Source organism: Acartia tonsa, chromosome 2 (assembly GCF_053477335.1).
Source record: "Acartia tonsa isolate MP-2025a chromosome 2, ASM5347733v1, whole genome shotgun sequence".
Taxonomy (NCBI): Eukaryota; Metazoa; Arthropoda; class Copepoda; order Calanoida; family Acartiidae; genus Acartia; species Acartia tonsa.
Genome location: NC_137261.1, coordinates 8,965,848 through 8,981,472, shown reverse-complemented (window position 1 = coordinate 8,981,472; position 15,625 = coordinate 8,965,848). Strand labels below are relative to the sequence as shown.

General features: G+C 33.6%; 1 protein-coding gene and 1 long non-coding RNA gene across 2 annotated transcripts; both read left to right on the top strand.

Moving 5' to 3' along the window:
* The first annotated feature begins 3,576 nt into the window (after positions 1-3,576).
* LOC145303974 (uncharacterized) lies at positions 3,577-5,132 on the top strand. The gene is made up of 3 exons (XR_013873885.1): positions 3,577-3,716; positions 4,339-4,456; positions 5,070-5,132. It is a non-coding gene; the product is annotated as an uncharacterized LOC145303974 (long non-coding RNA).
* A 6,085-nt stretch (positions 5,133-11,217) lies between these two features.
* On the top strand, positions 11,218-15,401 carry LOC145303972 (uncharacterized). Its single transcript, XM_080145678.1, has 6 exons — positions 11,218-11,660; positions 11,909-12,028; positions 13,051-13,134; positions 14,073-14,144; positions 14,490-14,665; positions 15,255-15,401. Exons 1-5 carry the CDS (start codon positions 11,494-11,496, stop codon positions 14,491-14,493), a joined length of 447 nt encoding a protein of 148 aa, XP_080001804.1. The 5' UTR covers positions 11,218-11,493; the 3' UTR covers positions 14,494-14,665; positions 15,255-15,401.
* Positions 15,402-15,625: the final 224 nt, after the last annotated feature.

The following is a 15,625-nucleotide window of genomic DNA, read 5'->3' as shown; positions in this document are numbered from 1 at the left end:
CATAAAAAAATACAAGATTTATTATACATTTAACTGATCAGAATAGGCAGAATAATAGGATGATTATTTATTGAATATAGTTTAATATTATATCAATTAAAAGCTTGGGCGTCACGTTTCTGTATAGGACAGAAACCACGTGCACAGGGATAAGGAGTTAAGACTGTCGACAACCTAGCCATATAGGTATACAGTCTACCGAATGCAAGCTGGTGGTGAGATGTTCACACAAAGGCCTACATAAATCAACTAACTCCTTAATACAGCAGGATGGAACATGGTGGCGGTTATCAGTGTAGGTCTGACTCGGCTGGAGAAGTATAGGAATGTGGACAGGGATGGAAATGCATAAACTTGAATGAAGAAGGCACTATGCCACACTATACCTTATATTAAACATATTGAGCTGTGAAGCATATCATGGATGCTTATATTCATCACAATCATTGGCTCTTTGTTTAGGAAGGCCTAAACAGCTATTTGTTAAATCATTATATAATTTTGACAAGAAAAACAAGTACAAATAAGTTTAAAGAAAGGAAGCTAGATTTTTAGAAACAGATTAATTAGTTATAGAACTAGTTAGAATAACGTCTCCAATCTAGAATTGATACCATAATTTACTCAAGTATAGACTATTCCATTTATGAAAAAAAAATTTATATTAGGCAAGGGTTTTTCCACAATCGACCTCCAGGTAAAAATCACTTGTGAAGAGCTGTACTCCTAGACATTAATAAATGTGTTGATTTAAAGGTTTTCGATTTTCAAGCAAGTTTAAAGGAAAAGTTTAAGGTATAAAACTCATGTCAACTCTGGAAATTGTTGAAATGAGAACAAAAATACGGTTTTAACATTTTTGTGTTGGCAGCCATGGCTTCACCATAACGATAAGAATAAAGTAAAATTTTCTTTATATTTATAAAAAAGGTAACTTTTTAAAACAAAACATCAATTGTTAATGTATTTTTAATAGTTTAGGATAATTTAAGGCCTTTTCCTTTGATGCGTGATTTTTCTGTATTAAGATGTATTTGGCTCTCTAATACAAAGTAGAATAATGTCTGTCCGTCCGTCCGTCTGTCTGTCCTTTCAGATCTCGGTAACCACTGAACCGATAGGATTCTACTCTTCAAGGAATAAACCTACTGGTTATAAACTATAAAGATCTGTAGAAAGGTTAGACATATTGGGTAGTAAATATTTTTTTTTGAAGATATGAAAAGAGTTATTCTATTGGCAGATAGGTCCTTGGGTAGAATAGTACAATGCCTACAAAATTGATGCTCCTAGTTTGAAAAATACCAAATTAATAGCATACTAGCGTCTGCGCTTCTAGCCTCACGGGGCTCTGTATTGGAAGGAGTAGGGAAAGTAAAAAAATTGTCTAAATCTAAACGGATAGTCTAAAACCATAAAGAGATCTATAAGAAGCTTCCATAAAATGGAGAACTCAATCGGTCCAGTAGTTATTGAAATCTTAAGCTACAGATAGAAATATTACTACTTTATAAAACAGGATATATTTGGTGACATCATATTTATTTTCTCCCTATGTCATTTCTTAATCAGTAAAAGTGAAGGGAATTAATTGACCAGTAAACAAGCCCATTAATAACAGTATGATATCCCAGGTTCTACGAAATACCAGAAAAAAAAGGTCGTTTTACCAGAAAAGTGGTAAAGCTGGTCAACCTGGTAAAATATACCAGTTTCGTGGTAAATTTTACCAGCAAAAATTTTAGCCAAAAAATTAGTCAAATTTTACCATTTTTTTTGTAAAATTTGACGAAACAAAAAAACCCGTTTTTTGTGTTTTAAATACAAAACAGCTCTTCATAATCAGTTGTAGTACTTTAAAATAATGACTTCTATACAATGAAGCCTAAATTTAAATTTTTTTTTTTTTTTTAATTTTACCACTTTTGGAAGTTTTACCAAAAATCTGGTCAATTTTACAACTCTATTTTTCAGGTTAAGTCCGAATTTTCGGACTTAGACAAAAAAACGCAATTTGGTCAATTTTTACCAAAAAGTTGGTAAAATTTGACAAGGTATTTTTTTAGGCTAAGTCCAGATTTTTGGACTTTGCCAAAAAAAATGAACTTGGTAAAATTTGACCAACTTTTTGGTAAAAATTGACAAGGTAAATTTTTAGGCTAAGTCCAAATTTTTGGACTTTGCCAAAAAAAAAAACTTTGTAAAATTTGACCAACTTTTTGGTAAAAATTGACAAGGTAAATTTTTAGGCTAAGTCCAGATTTTTGGACTTTGCCAAAAAAAAAAACTTGGTAAAATTTGACCAACTTTTTGGTAAAAATTGACAAGGTAAATTTTTAGGCTAAGTCCAAATTTTTGGACTTTAACAAAAAAAAAAACTTGGTAAAATTTGACCAACTTTTTGGTAAAAATTTTTACTTTTTATTGAATTTTTTCGCATAAAAGAAGCTAACTTTTTTTTAAAACCTTGAAAATTATTTCATCATTTCTTTTAAAACATCCTCCCGCATCATCAAAAATATATCAAATTTAATATTTACTTATTTGAGCTAGCTTCATACGAATTAAAATTAAAAGAAAAAAAATCCAGGGTGTGTTTACGCAGATGTGCCGTGTGCATTTGAATTTATCGACTTTTCATCTTTAATATAAATATAAGCTTTCGTATATTCCCCTGAATGTTTCTAAAAGAAAGACAGAGATTTCGAATTATAGAGTAATTAATTTCGCTACAAAACTTATTTTTTAAGTTTTGAAATTTATGGCACCTCTGTGCGCGCATGCGCACTATGGATAAGCTTATGATTATTTGAATATAGAGTGCCAAAAATAATTATTAGTTTTGATTCAATTTAATCAAATATTTTGAATCAAGAAGTAAATTACTACTCAATTTTCTCTAAATATTTAAATTTGTAGAATTTACAAGGAAGATTTTTTTTAAGCAAGATGTTTAAAAATGTGGCAAAATTGTGGAACAACAATGTTTCATGATTTCTATATTTATGTTGTCTTTGCCAACCGGAAATACCACCGAGATGGGTTTTTAAAAGATGAATGCCACATTTTTTCGGCGTTTTTTAGACATTGATTGATTGAACGTTGACGATAGAATTTCAAACAGAGTATATAACATAAAAATACTGAATTTTAAATTATTTTTTTAGCAATTTTTCTAATATCTAACACAGCTCTAAAAAGATGCATTAATTAATATGCAGCAAAAATGGATTGAAGATAATCTTTTTTTTTCTATGAAGGCCGTACCATCAAAAGCGAAATAATTAAATAAATCATTGTATACTCTTTTAGATTTCGCGAATGTCGCGCTTGTTATTCATAGCTTAAAAAATGTCGAAAAAACGCGGCAATATCTTTTAAGAACCCGGCCGGAAATAGATTCTTATATGGATCATATATGGTTAACAACTATATATATATTTAAATATTTTTTTTAATATTGAATGCACTATATTTTTTTATATTCTATCGAATATATATTTTATATGTCATTACAAAACTATATTACATTTAATATTAACATTAAAAAAAAAAACATCAATTTAAACTTTCGTAACCCTGTATTGGCTTCAGAAGAACAGTTCTACAGAAACCACGGTACACGTTTGAGCTAACCAGCATTGCTCTGCCTAGGCTTTAATTAGAAAGGCCAGGGTATTATTAGTGGTTGAAAAGTTTGTACATTATTATTACAGGTATTGTGTCTTTAAAGGGACTGTGAACGTAAATTTTTCTCATCTTAACATTATCTTATTCATAATATCTCACAGATAGAGCAAAACGCGCTTTTGTTTGCTTAAAAAACGGCTTTTTCCGACGATTTTTATAAGGTACAGGGAAAGGAAGAAATTTTTCGTATTATATAAAATGTCCATTAAATTGTTTTTTTGGTATTATCCTCTTAGAAATTTTTTTTTCAATATTGAAAAATTTGAAAACAAAGAGTTTCCAGTATGGCTTTGAAACCGATAAATATCCCCTGGATTAAAAATGGTTCTGGGCCATACTGAAAAATTACGTATTACAGACAATTTTCTATGAACAATAGTCTAGAAATTATATTATCAATACCAGCTTTGTTAGGCCAGTCCTTTGGCCCCTCGGGGCTAACAAAATTGCTATTGATCTGAAAATTTCTCATTTTACCAGTCGCGGAAAGCTGTCTATAATACGACGCGATAAATAAAATCAGAGACAAAAATACCATTTTTAGATAAAAAGTATACTTTATACCTACCTACACACTTAAATAAAAATAGCCTATTTATATTTAATTTGTTCTTAGATCTTTAGTTAATAGTTATCTATGCTTATCAGGGAGGACACCCTTGGAGGAAGGTTGACCCAGGCCATCTTCCAGACCCTCATTGTCACATGGATCAAGGCTAATCTCTATGTTGTTGTGTCCTGTGAACTTTGGGATCAGTTTCTAGAGGTAATGTTAGCTATACTATAATTAAGATAACCTGCAGAAATAGATATTTTATTACTTGGATGTTACACTAGATTTTTATTTTCTCTAATAAAGTAAAACTCCCAGTGGGCTAAAATGACGATAACCCTAATTCGCCCCCTTTACTCCATTCCGTCCCGTCCTACTGGATAAACAAACTGACCATTGAATGAGTTTCATGTTAGCAACCTAAATTGACTTCAATTTTTCCACTGTCATCAATATCCACGTATATTCTATATCCATTCCATAATGTTTTATTTGTTCTACAGTACAGGAATCAGATCTATTTGCCAATCGTCCTAAAGACAACCAATGGTTGATTGTACGTCAAGCTTTTAATTTTAAGAGGGATAAAATGAGGGATTTCAAAGGTTTGAGGTTGGTAATCTAATATATTTTTTTTTAATTTTGAAGGGAAACAAATAAGGGGTTTTACGGGTTGAGTGGAGTTAACACCCTTTAAGCCCCACCCTTTAAAATCTGTATCAAGAATTAAAAATGAAGTTTGGGGACGAATTTTTGCTTCATTAATTTAGATGAATTATTTTTCCACCAACTTTTCTACTTGTCAAAATAAGTTCGTTTGTTTTAGGTTTTGAGTGGACTAACTTTATGGGAAGAATTAATCCGGGAGTGGTTTAAGACTATGGAAACTAGATCTTTTCATGAAAATACCCATTCTCGAATTTCATTCTTCTGCTAACCTAAAAAGTTACTTTAGGGGCCTAGAAATACATGTACAAAATTTCAGATCTTTATCTCTACTGGCGACCTAGCGCCAGGCATGTAAAATATCAACAGATAACGGTAGCACGGCGGTTTTAACAATATCTCAGTAATGTGCAGGTTTTAAGCTCTTCTGCATATTTCAATATAAACACATAAGGCCAAAGATATTATATCCAAAAAATCTTTTGTCAAAGTCTACTCTACACCTAGCGCCAGTCAGTTTTCTAAAATCATGCATTTTATACCTGTGAAAAATGAAATCACCAGCGCTAGGTGTAGAGTAGACTTTGACAAAAGATTTTTGGGATATCATATCTTAGGCCTTATGTGTTTAAATTGAAATATGCAGAACACCTAAATTCACCTTCCAAGCCATTCTCTATGCATTTTAAATTTTTTAATGAAATAACGGGATTTCAAAACTGCCTTTTGAAAAGGCCTAAAAAGTATCTTTTTTTGTCCCTTTTTTCACTGTTTATAGTTACAACTTATTAAGATATTATTCTCAGTTAAAAAAAAATTGGCGCTTCCAGCACCAAAACCGGCAAAAACAGGCAGTTAAACTTCTGTACCCCTACTTAATCCCCTAACAGACCCCCCATCTATCTCGGCTCCTGTTACAGATAGAGACATAAAACTTTTTTCATGTGGTTATGTGTATTTTTAGAGAAAATTACTTTTCTAGTCATAGCGGTCAGACTGCTCCTTATCCGCTTTTTAGTGGCCAGCCGCTAAATATTAAAACTGCTGTAGAGCAGCCAATTTTGAAGCTAAGAAAACCAAATTTAACAACGAACTATTATTTTTTATAACAAAAAAATACCTTTTCTGACCATTGCCGAAAAACAACAAATAACGGAAACCGCCAATTTTGGCGGTAAAATGGTGGCACTAAATAATATTTTTATCTGTTTATAGTTACAATTTATTAAGATATTATTCTCAGTTAAAAAAAAAAATTTGCGCTTCCAGCACCAAAACCGGCAAAAACAGGCAGTTAAACTTCTGTACCCTACTTAACCCCCTAACAGACCCCCCCCCCTCTATCTCGGCTCCTGTTACAGATAGAGACATAAAACTTATTTCTGGTGGTTCATGTGTATTTTTAGAGAAAATTTCTTTTCTAGTCATAGTGGTCAGACCGCTCCTTATCCGCTTTTTAGCAACCAGCCGCTAAATATTAAAACTGATGTAGAGCAGCCAATTTTAAAGCTAAGAAAACCAAATTTTATGACAAACTATTATTTTTTATAACAAAAAAAATCCATATTTTTTTATTGTACTACATAAGTTTTGTTGTCCCTCATTTTTATTTTATTTGTCATAATTTATTCAGAAGGTACCATGTGATCAATCATATATATTTATTCATACTTTTCTACACTTTTTGTGTGTCAAATCAGATTGATTCCTAGATTTTCAAATTCTTACAAAACATAGCAAATTCTTGGAAAACTTAGCTTTTCTGTCCTTCACATAGCTAATTCTTGCAAAACATAGCAAATTCTTACAAAAAATAGCAAATTCTATGCTATGTGAAGGAAAGAAAAGCTAAGTTTTCCAAGAATTTGCTATGTTTTGCAAGAATTAGCTATGTGAAGGACAGAAAAGCTAAGTTTTCCAAGAATTTGCTATGTTTTGCAAGAATTTGGTATGTTTTGCAAGAATTTGCTATGTTTTGCAAGAATTTGCTATGTTTTGCAAGAATTTGCTATGTTTTGTAAGAATTTGCTATGTTTTGCAAGAATTAGCTATTTGAAGGACAGAAAAGCTAAGTTTTCCAAGAATTTGCTATGTTTTGCAAGAATTTGCTATGTGAAGGATAGAAAAGCTAAGTTTTCCAAGAATTTGCTATGTTTTGCAAGAATTTGCTATGTTTTGCAAGAATTTGCTATGTTTTGTAAGAATTTGCTATGTTTTGCAAGAATTTGCTATGTTGGAGATGCGATCCCCAAATTTCAAAATTCTTTGAACGTACAAACAAGACTTTCACAGAAATGCTTCGCATCTAGTCCACTTACCTATGTTTACTATAAATTTTACACCATATAAAACTTGGATCTGAATATTTGATTGACATGCCATGGTAATTATCGCGCATAACTCAGGCACGAGATACAATTACTCTAGCTAGCCCTAAGGCACTTTTTATATGTTTTTACGTATTTATTAGCCTATCCTTACCAATATAATACCTTATATGGGTAACGCTAGCCTAATCATGGTAAACTGTATTTGATTGAATATTGTTATATGCTTATTAAAACATTATGTTTATTGTTAAAGTAACCATGTAACCATCTTGTACTAGTATGTATGCCTACAACCATAGTTTGATTTACGTCACAAGTTTAACATACAAACACTTTATTAAACAGACAAGGGCTTAGATCCTTATTAATAGTTTTTGTTATAACTTGCACTTCTTAAAATATCTCAGTTATTCATTGACTCTCAAACCATCAAGTTCTTCTGACTTAAAGGTAATGACTTAGTTGTTTGGCATGCATTGTAGTTTAAATTTAGGTCCCTCAGTACTTAGCATGAATTGAGCTTAGGTCTTATGTAAGAGATCTAACACTTAGCACAATTCAATGCTTTGGACTTAGAGCATTTTCTGTCCTACTCTACTTATGATTATTATCACTTATCCTGTAAATACTTTCATACTTAACTTATTCACTTGTAATGTAAATACACTTTATAAAACCTTCTTCCTTCTTAAGTGCTTAATATACTTATATGATATAGATCGAACACCATAACCAGCCATTTATTTTTAGATTAAAGCAATATAATACCTCGCGTGGGTCTTTGTTGAGCTACCACGGGCTCAACCAAATTCGTATTATACTTGTGGGAGTAAAGGGAAAAGCATTCTAAACTGACAAACCGACAATGAGAATGTCTATGTGTATTGCAGTAAAAGTAGGATTTTTAGTAGTACTCATAGAAGAGCGATCTCCATACCATGATATTGGACAAGCGCCCCATTCGCACTACCAATGTTTTGTAAGAATTTGCTATATTTTGCAAGAATTTGCTATGTGAAGGACAGAAAAGCTAAGTTTTCCAATAATTTGCAATGTTTTGCAAGAATTTGCTAGGTTTTGCAAGAATTTGCTCTGTTTTGCAAGAAATTGCTATGTGTAGCTAGAATTTGCTATGTTTTGCAAGAATTTGCTATGTTTTGCAAGAATTTGCTATGTGAAGGACAGAAAAGCTATGTTTTGTGAGGTTTTGCTATGTGAAGGACAGAAAAGCTAAGTTTTGCAAGATGAAGGACATGAGCAGCCTTCCTAATGTAAGAATTTGTCAGACAAAGGACATAAGTCACCTCCCTTAAGTTAGATTTTGTTAGATGAAGGACATAAGTAGCCTTCCTTAGATCAATTAGATCAATTTTCAGTGACTTCTGTCCTAATTAGGAATGACTTTGTTTTCTTTCCTATTTCTAAATGTTAATTTATTTAATTGCCTGCGTCTGGCATCTGACTAAAATAAAAATCTGTTACATTAGTTTCAACAATTAACTGTGTTGCCCCTTTCTGGACCTTAATCAGCCAATTTTTGTATGAAGTCTTTTATTGTGATCATAAACAGATAAAAATATTAATTAGCGCCGCCAACAGCCATTTTACTGCCAAAATTGGCGGTTTCCGTTATTTGTCTTTTTTTTCAATGGTCAGAAAAGGTATTTTTTTGTTATAAAAAATAATAGTTCATCATAAAATTTGGTTTTCTTAGCTTTAAAATTGGCTGCTCTACAGCAGTTTTAATATTTAGCGGCTGGCTGCTAAAAAGCGGATAAGGAGCGGTCTGACAGCTATGACTGAAAAAGTAATTTTCTCTAAAAATAAACATGAACCACCAGAAAAAAATTTTATGTCTCTATCTGTAACAGGAGCCGAGATAGAGGGGGGGGGGGTCTGTTAGGGGGTTAAGTAGGGGTACAGAAGTTTAACTGCCTGTTTTTGCCGGTTTTGGTGCTAGAAGCGCAAAAAAAATTTTTAACTGAGAATGATATCTTAATAAATTGTAACTATAAACAGATAAAAATATTATTTAGCGCCGCCATTTTACCGCCAAAATTGGCGGTTTCTGTTATTTGTCATTTTTCGGCGATGGTCAGAAAAGGTATTTTTTTGTTATAAAAAATAATAGTTCGTCATTAAATTTGGTTTTCTTATCTTCAAAATTGGCTGCTCTACAGCAGTTTTAATATTTAGCGGCTGTCTGCTAAAAAAGCGGATAAGGAGCGGTCTGACCGCTATGAATAGAAAAGTAATTTTCTCTAAAAATACACATAACCACAAGAAAAAAAATTTACGTTTCTATCTGTAACAGGAGCCGAAATAGAGGGGGGGGGTCTGTTAGGGGGTTAAGTAGGGGTACAGAAGTTTAACTGCCTGTTTTTGCCGGTTTTGGTGCTGGAAGCGCCAATTTTTTTTTAACTGAGAATAATATCTTAATCAGTTGTAACTATAAACAGTGAAAAAAGGGACAAAAAAAAAGATACTTTTTAGGCCTTTTCAAAAGGCAGTTTTGAAATCCCGTTATTTCATTAAAAAATTTAAAATGCATAGAGAATGGCTTGGAAGGTGAATTTAGGTGTTCTGCATATTTCAACTTAAACACATAAGGCCTAAGATATGATATCCCAAAAATCTTTTGTCAAAGTCTACTCTACACCTAGCGCTGGCGATTTCATTTTTCACAGGTATAAAATGCATGATTTTAGAAAACTGACTGGCGCTAGGTGTAGAGTAGACTTTGACAAAAGATTTTTTGGATATAATATCTTTGGCCTTATGTGTTTAAATTGAAATATGCAGAAGAGCTTAAAACCTGCACATTACTGAGATATTGTTAAAACCGCCGTGCTACTGTTATCTGGTGATATTTTACATGCCTGGCGCTAGGTCGCCAGTAGAGATAAAGAGCTGAAATTTTGTACATGTATTTCTAGGCCCCTAAAGTAACTTTTTAGGTTAGCAGAAGAATGAAATTCGAGAAAGGGTATTTTCATGAAAAGATCTAATGGAAACCCTTACCAGAGTGTTAGCTAGACAGGTATATTATTTTTTTAATGTTTTTTCCATTAAAGTTTATAAAAATAATCGATATATTATTACTGGGATGTTGTACCACATTTTCATTTACTCTGATAAGGAGATGCTCACAGCTGGCTAAAATAAAGATACCCCCCTTCTTTAAACCCAATCCTTACCCTACTACTGGTTGAACAAACTGACCAATAAACGAATTTCATGTTAGCAAGCTAAAATAACGACAATTTTTTCCCCCTGTCGTAATATCCACGTATATTCTACATTCATTAGAGTAGGTGGTATTATCCTTGCCTGCCTAGCCGCAGCGCTCGGCTCCCTAGCCTAAAACCTAACCTAACCTAAAATACTTGTTCGTCGGTAGTCGGGGGGGGGGGGGGGGGGGGGGTACAAAATTGAAAAAAAAATTATAATTATAAAGATGTAATTTTGTTAATAATCATTAATGATGTGGATCAATTTATCGGGGATTGCCTTATCCCTTAAAATCCTTGAAGTTTTACCAACAAAATTCCGTTTGTCCCACTGTCTTATTTGAGAGCTTTACTCTCATAAACGTTATCATTGTTATTTTGTGGAAGGGAATTATGTTTTTTGTAAACGCGAAGCTTTTCTATAATTAGTGTTGGATGGCCGGTCTGTATGGACGAAACTCATAGCTATTATCATTAATTCAAGCATGTAGGAATTGTCCTATCTATTTCAAACTTGTTACCTACTGATTATTTTGGTCTAGCTAAAAAGTATAAGGTTTCTACTTTTGTCGTATTTTTTTAGTTTCATACCTATAGTTTTTGATTATAACAAATTCTTTTATTTAGATTGTAAAGAAACAAGACCTCAGATCAGCATTTGAAACATAGGGGGCAGTTGAAGAATTAAGTTACAGAAAAGTTTCGCAGCTTATATTTATCTTTGTAGATCTGTATAATAATACAAACAATATTTTGGTTTCTTTACAACAAAATGGCTGGGTGTTGCCACCCCCTTAAAAGTCAAGGCTTGCCTTCACCTTTTCATTACTTGAATTTTTTGTTTGAAACTTTCACTACTGCTTTTAGTTAGGTTTAGGGAGATCAAGAAGGGTTTAGAATATTCCACAAGGGTAGGAGGTATTTTTAAGTTATAGGGAATTGTTTTGATTTATTTTTACCTTATTGTTATTAAACAAACTTCAGGTCTTGAAGTTATTTTTACTTCACTTTATTTTTTAAGGAAATGAACGGTACATTATATGCCGGTGAACGGCTGAGAGTGGAAATATCCCGGGGACGAGGCAGGGGACGTGGAGGCGGAGGTGATAGGGGGCGCAGTTCTTACAGAGGTAGAGGCCGGGGTGGGGGCGGGGATAGGTATGAAAGACGCAGCCCCCCACATTACTCTAGGAAAGTTTTTGTTTTAAAAAGTAAAAGTTAGAAAATCTTTAGGTAGGCCTATTTATTAAATGTAACGTTTAAAAGCAATGCATTTTTTGTAATTTCGCCATGGACTGACGTACAGTTTTGTTATAAAGTTGCTGCGCTAATAAAACAGCAGTACCTAAGATAAAAAAATTTAAAATTAATCTTCCAAAATACTTACTAAAAATCATCGAATTTTTTTTTTTCAAAATGAAAACATTTAAAAATAACAGAGGTGGCTCTAGAGGAAGGGGAGGTGATAAGGGTGGCTTTAGAGGCAGAGACCGTGGAGGGGACAGGGGTGGTTTCAGAGGACGTGGTGGCAGAGGGGGTGGTAGATCCCCTCCACCAAGGTAAAATTTTAAATTTTAAGATTAGTTTAGATATTGCTAGCGGCTGCGGCCCTAGCATTTAGGGGCTCTGTATTAAAAAGGATAGATAGGGGACAGAAATATAGTCTAAAACCATTCCGTATCATATGAGAAGCTTTCCTACCTATAAAGGAGAACTCAATCGGTTTAGTAGTTATCGAAATCTTAAGCTAAAGACAAAGAACCTTTTTACTTTAAACAATTTAGTATATAAACAAAATATATTAGTGTAATTTCCAAATTTGCTAACTTTAAATGCCTACCATCTCTTTTATTGCTTTATTAAAGATTTTCTTATCCCTTTATATCTCTGACATTATACTGTTAGGTATTAGTTTTAGATGGACATTACAAGAATTGATTGATTAAAATAATCCTTAAATAAAAGTAACAGGATGTTTGTTTGTCTTCGTTTGTAGCGAAATATCTAGCGTACGTACACGTCTCTCCTCTACATTGAAGCTTATTGTATGTCTCGGAAAGGTTTTAATTTATACATGGATTTTTTTATAGGCCTAAGAAAAATTACCCCAAAAATTTTATTTTTTAAAAACTTTGAAAAATTAAAATTCAAGGTAGTGGGTCGGCTCTTTCCCAGCCCCCCCCCCCCTCCCCACACCTTTCACATTGCAAAAAAAATGGGTGTTGTTTTTTGCTTAATGGTGTGATTGATAATTTAAATTGAAACTTGGAAGAATCTACCTATTAAGATTTAAAATAACTCTTATATGCATCATCCTATTATATAAAGCAGTAAGACTTTTTTTCTAAATAACTACTGATCCGATTGGGTTCTCTATTTTAGGTAGGCATCACATAGGTCCTGAGTTGGTTTTATTCTATTTTCTGATCATATTTAAGCCTTAAGATGGATTTTTTTTACTTTTTCTATTGAAACTAAAATAAAAAAATGTTGGGATCTATTTCAACTCACCACTAACTCAAGTGCCCCTAGAGGCCTCTAGGGGCTTAGTTACTATTGACCATACACTGTATTATCTTAGGTTGCGGCGGAAACCGGCTCCGATGCTGTACATCCTGGCTATGGATTTCTCTCCGAGAATGTCGAGTTTGCTAATCTTTGCCAGGTAAATGCAGGGAGGGAGGGGACAATGGGCTGTTAACTACACGTGTCCCCAAACTTTTATAATAACGTATTCTTATTCGTTGGCTTAACAACTTTGGGGATTAAGTGATCCCTGATTGGTTGGTACATTAAGTTGAGTGTCCAAACGTATCAACCACAAAAGGTAATCTATGTAAGGGGTAATTTTGTGTATCATCAATGGGGTTGTACATGTACAGTACATCAATTTGTCGACCATTGTCTTATCCCTTAAGATTCTTGGGTAAATGGATATATTATTACCTGGATGTTACACCAGTTTTTCATGTACTCTAATAAAGCGGTACTCACAGCGGGCTAAAATAAAGATACACCCTTATTCCTCCCTTACAACACCCCCTTACCTCCTTCTGGGTAAACGATCTGACCAATATATGAAGTCCATGTTAGGAACCTAAATTCATGACAACAAATTTCCATGATATGTCATTAATAATATCCACGTGTATTTTATATCCCTGGACAGGTAATATTTTCCATTTGACTGCAGGGAGGGAGTGGATATTAGACTGGAAGTTATACTGGTACCCAAAGTTTTATAAACACGTTAGCTCACAACTTTAAATCTTGATTGGTTCATTCAAACTAGCAGTGTCTGAACTAATCTAAGGTGTTGTTTTGTTCAATATATTTGGGGATTTATATATGTATATTTCGTTCATTATCTTGTCCACGGTCATTAGTGTGAGGAATGGGGTTGACAACACACCCCTTAAAATTAAAATTATGTAGATTCCCCCCCCCCCGTTTTTTAAAAACCTCTAAGATTACATCCCTTCCCGTAAAAACCCTGTGCACGCCACTGTACTGCTTACGTTTTTTTCTGGTTAATTTCAAGAATGTAATATTATATTAATAAGAATGATACCTACCTTTTAATTTAAATTTTTTTTTTATCAGGAGAAAGGAGTTATATTTGTTGGTCCACCGTCCACTGCCATTAGAGATATGGGTATCAAGTCTACATCTAAGGTAAATGATAGAGTAGCTACTCAGGAACTTATTTTGGTTGATTTCAAGTAGAAAAAAATAACACTCTATACTATACCGGAGTAACAGGATGTCTGTTCATTTGTCCTGTACGATCTCAATCTTCTGGTCTTCCATAATTTTCAGGGAATGTTTATGCTGTTTTTTTGGCGGGGGGGGGGGGTATGACACCGCTTCTTGGAAAAATGACCTCGAATATTTTCATTGGTAAAAACCCTCCAACCATCCTCTTTTAAGACGAAACACAAGTAGGCTCTAGGAAAAGCAACTGTGTATTTAAAAGAAGTCTGTCGTTACAATTTTTCTAATATTTAACCTGTTTTTTAGATGATCATGGAAGCCGCTAACGTACCTGTAATCCACGGTTACCACGGAGAGGACCAGAGCCTGGACACCTTGAAGGCGGAGGCAGACAAGATCGGGTTCCCTGTTATGATGCCGAGTAGTATGGACACAGCATGTTCTTGTTAGCCAGGGATGTTGTTACTGCTTATGTTTTCCAGGTAAGCTTTCCCTTTATTTTTTCTCGTTCTGCGTTTTCAAAGATGTTTAGTTAGATAAGTTTGCTGATTTTTTTGCCACGTGTCAAGATGCCTGTAGGAAATGAATGAGGGGGGAGAGGGGGAGTCGAACCTACACACTTTTATTTTTGCTTTCAAAAGAAAAAATTTAGGTGTGAGAGTAAGGGGGGGGGGGGAAGTTCTGACACATTTGCGTAAACAGCGAGTATAGGCTTTATCTTTGGGACGGACGGACGGACAGACGGACGGACAGACATCGTTCTACTTTGTATTATAGATTAGATATTTAGTAGGGAGGGATGGGACATTGGGCTGTAAATTACACTAGCCCCCAAAGTTTTCAAATAACATTTTCTTATTCTTTGGCCTAACAACCTTGGGTACTTTTATTGATTTTTTATTGGTTGGTTCATTAAGTTGAGTGTCCTAACATTTCAATCACTTATTGTAATCTACAGAAGGGGTAACGATGTGTATCATCATTAGAGATGAACATCAATTTATCAGCCATTGTCTTATCCCTTTATATCCCTGTAATTATCTAATTAACTAATGAGCAATTTTATTCCAGGTTGAATATCAGTGATACCGAGGTCGAATGGGGCCGGTGCCCAGCAAATCCAGGAGGTTGCGCAACAGTTTTCGCGGCCAGAGCAGTAGAATCAAGAAAAATATGTTTAAGTGTTGTTTCAATCAATAAAGATAATAATGAAAACAATTTTTTTTTTATTTTTGCGTTTTGTGTACAAGCGAGGTTTTTCTATAATTAAGGTCGTTTTTTACCACTTTCTCGTGATTTTTACCACCCGTTTTTACCACAATTATTGGTAAATTTTTACCATATTTACCCTATTTCTGGTAAAATTTTACCAGTTTAGGGCAAAAATATTACCAGGTGTTGAACAGTTTTACCACTTTTTCGGTAAAATCTACCAGAAATTT

Bases quoted from the DNA above. Each gene is read 5' to 3' on its own strand.
- LOC145303972 (XM_080145678.1), top strand. From the start codon at position 11,494: ATGAACGGTACATTATATGCCGGTGAACGGCTGAGAGTGGAAATATCC. The intron at 12,029-13,050 runs GTAAAATTTTAA...GTATTATCTTAG, and splicing joins GGTAGATCCCCTCCACCAAG to GTTGCGGCGGAAACCGGCTC. The intron at 13,135-14,072 runs GTAAATGCAGGG...TTTTTTTATCAG, and splicing joins AGTTTGCTAATCTTTGCCAG to GAGAAAGGAGTTATATTTGT.